A 6,498-nucleotide genomic window follows, 5' to 3' on the forward strand; every position below is an offset into this window, starting at 1 on the left:
CAGCAGTGAGTCAGTGACAGGGAAATTGGCAGCAGATGCACAAAACACAACTATAAAAGAAAGCTTGCTCTGACTTCATACAAATACTGGGTTTGAATAAATTAGCTTGCTTTCTTTTGATTGTATTTGGAGAATGGATATTTATAAAATTGATTTAATTCTAGCATTTCAGCCTGTTTCTATCCTGGAATTTAAAAATGTGGTTTTATTTACCAGCGTTGTTCTTAGTACATAATCTCTGTTTGGGTTTGTCAAAGTGTTGTTATCACCATTTATTTTTACTCTTGTTTATGGGGCAGGTTGGAGGAACCTCCAGTGTGGAGGTTGCACTCCAAAGAGTCTTTATTTCTACAGTTATTTGATTTGTGAGCAGTTCTGGAACTGCTACAGTTCCTGGATTACTGCTGTCTGGTTCACTTTTGTCAGCAGCAGCAGTACTATGTTGTTCTCAATTTACTGACTGGGAAAGTGGAGGAGGACTCGCATGGAACCACCTTGTGAGGGGAGAAAATTTCTAATATATTAAATTAGAAGAATCAGTAGAAGATCAGTGTCTTTCTAAAAACAGTTAAGGATTTATCCCAAAAAATAGCTTTATTTTATTGTTGTATATAGACTTTAAATATTTTCCCATATATTCTTCAATCAAGTCAATTAAGACACTTTATATTGAGCTATGATTGAGTGACAGCACTCACAAAGGAAAATTCTGATGAAATCCTTATTTTGGTTGGAGTGAGCGAAATAACTTTCTGAAGTTTTGTAATCCTTCATCCCAAAGTGATGGGCTACGCAGTCTATAAATTATATATGCTTCTTAAATGGAAAGGATCTCTATATTGGAACAGGGTTTGGAAGGAAGAGGGAAGGCGAGCGCTCTACTAAGTTGCTGCCTCTCTGGAATAGAAGTTTTGTGTCTAGCACAGTAGTGTATTTGGTTAAGAAGGGAGGAAAATATCAAATTATTCTATAAGCAATGCAACTAATGAAGACTGGCTTCTTGGGGATTAATACCTTAACTCCTCTAAGGCCCCATTCCTCCCCTGCTGTACACACTGAGGAGAGGTGTGTGTACACACCTACACACCGTTAGGTCTGCCTTCCTGTGTTCCCTACCTGTTTGGGTGGACAAATGGCAGCCTGTGCTGTGGTAGGGTACATAATGCCTCTCAAATGGATACAAGACTATGTTAAAAGTATCTTTCCGTCCCTGGAGAAATTATTTTGGGTCTTTCTTCTCAAGGCAGCATCTCATTTTCACAGTACCTATTGGCTAATTAACACCTCTGAGATGTCTAATCTTCTGTCAAATATGACTGAAGTGTACTCAGAGCTGGGGGGAAGGAGATGAATGAATCAGCACATGCACTGACAGTTTAAACTTAATTTTAGCCTTGCTATGGAAATGAATGTAGCTTGTAGCTTCATGATGCCTTCTGTGTGTAAAAATCTCATGGGTTATTGCAGCACAGACTCAGCCTGCAGATATTTGAGGATGGAGTGGTAAGACAGTAGAGGGAAATCATCAGTCTTTTTTTTTTTTTCTTTTTTTCCTTAGCAAAAAAGGACCTCGTGCTACCTATTCTGAGTGGCTGTCCAAGATGGGTGGGAAAGCACAAGGCATCTCTCGATACCATGTTATGTACAGGTAGGTTTTAAGAGAACTGCATGTAACATACAGAAACTAGAGTGTGCATACACACACAGTTGGAGAAATACCAGGAAAAATGTGATCTGCATTATAATATGTTGGCTAGTTATGATTTTTTGCCCATTTTACTGCTTTGTCTTACTGGACATGCTCTGCAGGAGGAGTTAGTACTGCCAAAATCCTACAAGAGCACAGGAATGCTTCCAGAAGCTTGCTCATTTCCCTAAGAAAGTGTCTAGAAGCAGATACTCCTCTTGATTTTCTAGATGTCTTGCCAATTAGGTAGGCTGCCTCGGAGCCAGAGCACCTGCTGAAGTTGGACAGAGAAAATCATTGTGATTTACTGAGAGTTTAAGAATATATGTTGATTTGGGTCCTGACTTGAGCATCCTCTCAGAGGAACCTCCATACCTCTCTAGATCTGTCACTGTCATGGGGAAAGGGAAGTTCCCAATGGAGCATTTCTCATCAGCTCATAACCTACTTAAGCAAGCTTCTTGCTTTTTGAGGGAAAACTTTGACTCATTTGTCTGACTGTCTATATATTAATATTTTTGTTCAGATCAGGAATGTGGTTTTGAGGTAAATTCCCAATCACCCCCCCTCACCTCACAGTGGCTTGCATCGCAGAACTGTCCCCAAGTGTGCAACTTGGCTCCTTTCAGATGAAACTAGACTGGAAGGAGAGCACCCAGTGCATCACCCAGTGCATTCCAGCTGCTCATGAGCATTCAGTTCACAGGACCAGATATAGGCTGGTCCAGAGCAGTCTCCCTCCCTCCCCAAATGTGTAAGGCATGGGTGTCCTCAGCACCAACTGTTTAGTTCTGTTGCCTCCCCTTGTGCTGCACTGTTTTGTTGACGCAATACAGCCTCTGCATGCTGCTGAGAGATTTGGGTCATATTTTCTCTGCTTGGTAGATACTATCCAGCCAGAAAGAGCGCAGTTGTATTACTGTATTAAAACTTAGCCCATCTTAACTTAACTTGGGGGAAACTAGACAAAACTACGTACTCTTTTGTATTAAGAAATGTGAGTTCTGGAAATAACTGCTGAAAAAAAAAGAAGGGGGGGGTATTTTTAATATCAGGTAAAACTTCTCGGGTAAACACTCTGTGTGGCTTGCTGTACTGTTTACTAGGGTAAACAAAATGTGCTAATGCAGTCATGTACACGTTTTAACTTTCAGTGTCCAGTGCACTGTTATTTCAATAGCTAACATTATTCCATCGTTAATTTGCAGAAATGCAAGCCGGACAGAAGCAGTTATGTCTTTCAAAAGCAGGGAAAGCAGTGTTCCAGAAGACCTGCTGCGGTAAGCGCGCTGGTAATGACTGCACATTGTGAAGTGAATGTTGATGTTTTATTGGCCTGCAACAAGTGACTCTGTTTTGTTAAGGCGAGCCTTTGTGAAAATGAGTACATCTCCTGAAGCCTTCCTCTCTCTGCGGTCCCATTTTGCCAGCTCTCATGCGCTGATGTGCATCAGCCATTGGATACTTGGTATTGGAGACAGACATCTGTCCAACTTCATGATTAACAAGGAGACAGGTGGCATGGTGGGAATAGACTTCGGACATGCGTTTGGCTCAGCTACGCAGGTATTTGTTTTCTAATTAATTTGTTACAGTTTTTGCGTTCAGTATGGGCAATTACACGTGTATTCTTGGTACTGAATTCAGTGCTCCTCATTTGCCAGCGTTCTGATGCAAAATAATCTTTGCACTATCACTAAATATTCATGACTAGCGCTTTGATGTCACAACTTGGTCCTGTTCTACCAAGTTGCACATTATTTTCAGTTAAGTGACAAAGAGCGTTTCAAAGCCTAAAAAGAAAAAAAAAAAAAAAGCAAAACAACAACAAAAAATATTTCTAATCCTTCTGTTCCATGATTTCTTAATTCTTGTTTTCTTTTGACTGTCCTTCCCCTTGGCTAGTTTTTGGGCGTGCCAGAGTTGATGCCTTTTCGTCTGACTCGCCAGTTTGTTAATCTGATGATGCCAGTGAAAGAGTGGGGTCTCATTTACAGTGTGATGGTGCATGCCCTAAGAGCTTATCGTGCAGATCCAGATCTCCTCATCAGCACAATGGATGTATTTGTGAAAGAGCCTTCTTTGGACTGGAAGGTGGGATTTTTTTCCTCTTTCTTTTTTCTTCCTGTGAAAATTCTTAAACTATAATAAGAATAAAATCACACAAAAAGGAAGCATTTACTGATGCTCACTCTCAGTGCTCCTTTTATCTTTCTTTGTTCTATTGAATTCTCAGAGAAACTGAACTTAAAGGATTTAAAATGACATAAATCTGTATTGATGGACAAAGAATAGCAGCACACGTCTGTGTTATCAGTGTACTGTTCCTTATCTGCATGATAATGCTAAAAACGTGGGTCTCTCTTGATCACATTATGTCACTTATGGCAGCAGCATAAATATTTTCAACTTTTTGCATTGAACCTCTTAAATTTACCTAACAGCACAGTATATATCAAACTAATCATTACAGAGAAAATATCTTGAACTAGTTGTACTTCAGTAACTCTAGTTGTAAATTAAATTTTAAGTCATAGGCAGGCCAGATGTCATCTCGCTACTTTGTCCTCCATTGCATCTGCAGTTACGAGTTACTGGCTTGACTTGCTATGATGTGGCAGCTTAAAGGTCTTTTTAAGTATATGATTTATGATAAATAGGGCAAATTTATTTTCTCTTTAGAACTTTGAACAAAGACAGCTGAAAAAAGGAGGCACGTGGATTAAGGAAATAAACACATCTGAAGTAAACTGGTACCCTTTGCAAAAAGTCAGCTATGTCAAAAGAAAGCTCACAGGTGCCAATCCAGCAACAGTCACTTGGTAAGATGCTCTTCTTTTGCTTTAAACTGCTCCACTAAGAGCTTTAGTGGTCTCCTGTGTCAGATTTTGCTTCCTTCAGATAGAATGGCAGCTAAGAAAAGTGAAGAGGCAGACAGGGCAAAATTTCAACAAACCTCCTGTCAGAATCGTTTTGGTCCACCTACAAGCTCCCTGAACCACCCTGCCAGCCAAAACACAAGATATCTCCCTGTGAGTGCTCTTGCTCCAGCTCAGGCCTCCTGAGCAGTTTTACTGTTCCTGGCAACACACACATCACCACCCTGTAAGCCTGCTTAACTTCTCACTCCTCAGACTGCTGTTCTGTATGTTTGTCTCCACAGCTTTCAGGCTAGGGGTAGTATTTCAATTGCTATGCTTCTGCTGGACAGTGGCTTGAGGTGGAACCTCAACCAGTTGTATGGGAGGCATGGAAGTAAGTTGCTTCCCAAAAAATCACGTTCAAATCTGATGGCATTCTCAGGTTATTTATGTCAGTCTAGTGAAGTCTGGCTCAAGCCAGAATGTCTTTAAAGTTCAGTTAAAGTACAATTAATCCCTTCCATCCTCTTTTAAAAAGACATTTTGGATTAATTAAAAAAAAAAAAGGCAAAGAAAGCAAGCCTGTTTTAAAAGCATACAAATACTGGAAAGTGCAGGACTTGGGAGGAGTCCCTTTTGCGGTCGAGGCTGAACTGGAAAAGGCAGCAAAATACTTCTTGCAGATGCAAATCAGCAGGGCGGGTAAGGAGATAACAGCTTGGATGTGAACTGCTGCATCCTTCTTTCAGTTAGAGACCTTTGACAAGATTGAAATATTCATGGTAGATATTCACTTGTAAAAGACACCTGAAATCACCAGTCTTCACTGGCAAAGCCTTTTACAGCTATTGAACCATCTCCACATCTTGAAAAATAAAGCTATGTGAACAGTGTTAAAATATTTTAAAATCCATCTCAGATTTTCTGCTTGTTTCTTTTAGCAAGAGTTTATTTTTGTGTTCTCAATTTTAGTGATGAACTACGCCTGGGCCATGAGAAGTCGCCTTCTTATAACGATTTTGCAGCTGTGGCTCGTGGTAACGCTGATTATAATATCAGAGCCAAAGAGCCAGAGGACGGACTTTCAGAAGAGACGCAGGTGAGATGCCTGATCGACCAAGCGACAGACCCCAACCTTCTTGGCAGAGTCTGGGAAGGATGGGAACCCTGGATGTGAGGGACTGCTCTCTAAAGCCTGGTCTGCCTGAAGGAGCATCCAGTAACATACAGCTGCAACCAGATCAGAATTTTAAGGCCAAAAAGGAAAAAGCAAAAACTCTTAACCACTTTTATCGTAATTGGTTAACTTGACTAATATGGAAACTAACTTTTTCGTATTAAAGCTGTATTCAAACAGTGATTTTTATTTTTTTTATATGGTTCTGCAACAAAGTGGCTGTATTGTCTTTGTATTAAAATCGATGCAGAAAGAACTGGAGAGGCTATAGAGCTTAGAGACTAATTTGAAAGGCACCGAGATCACTCAGCAGAAAGCACAAATTCATACCCTGTGAACTTGTAGGCATCCTTGTAGTGAAAGTCTGCTTTTGTTTACAGGGACCTTGATGACAATCAACTGAAATCATTCTCCAGACATACCTTATTTGTAATTAAAATTAGAAGATTCTCTTATTAATAGAAACAGTGAAGCACATGGTAAAATTAAAGAGAAAATAGCTTTTAGCTCTAGATAACACCTGAAGTATCTGGATGGTTATTTCATTACTGGATAATGAGAAAGCATTGTTGAGACCATGCCAGTTTTTTCCAGCAGATTGTTTTTTAACAATTGGAGGTTATGCTCTGTTATCCCTGTCCTTTAGAAGCCTACAGTAGTCCTCATATTGTCTTAATTCCAAATTGCTTGACCAAAACCAAAGGTAGCCAGTGCCGACACAGCAGAGCACTGCAAGTTTCTTGTCGTAACTGCAGCATGGCAGAGGAATGGCA

At 40.2% G+C, this 6,498-nt stretch overlaps 1 protein-coding gene across 1 annotated transcript in view; it reads left to right on the forward strand.

Annotated features, from left to right (window-relative positions):
• PRKDC (protein kinase, DNA-activated, catalytic subunit) overlaps window positions 1–5,725 on the forward strand; it is an 83,221-nt gene extending 77,496 nt beyond the window's left edge. The window contains exons 80-85 of the mRNA XM_010167334.2: window positions 1,559–1,648; window positions 2,896–2,967; window positions 3,052–3,253; window positions 3,593–3,781; window positions 4,370–4,509; window positions 5,521–5,725. Of these exons, the coding sequence (XP_010165636.2) occupies window positions 1,559–1,648; window positions 2,896–2,967; window positions 3,052–3,253; window positions 3,593–3,781; window positions 4,370–4,509; window positions 5,521–5,725 (898 nt within the window). The remainder of the gene's footprint in view (window positions 1–1,558; window positions 1,649–2,895; window positions 2,968–3,051; window positions 3,254–3,592; window positions 3,782–4,369; window positions 4,510–5,520) is intronic.
• Window positions 5,726–6,498: the final 773 nt, after the last annotated feature.

Source organism: Antrostomus carolinensis, unplaced genomic scaffold, assembly GCF_000700745.2.
Source record: "Antrostomus carolinensis isolate BGI_N321 unplaced genomic scaffold, ASM70074v2 scaffold27574, whole genome shotgun sequence".
Lineage (NCBI taxonomy): Eukaryota > Metazoa > Chordata > Aves > Caprimulgiformes > Caprimulgidae > Antrostomus > Antrostomus carolinensis.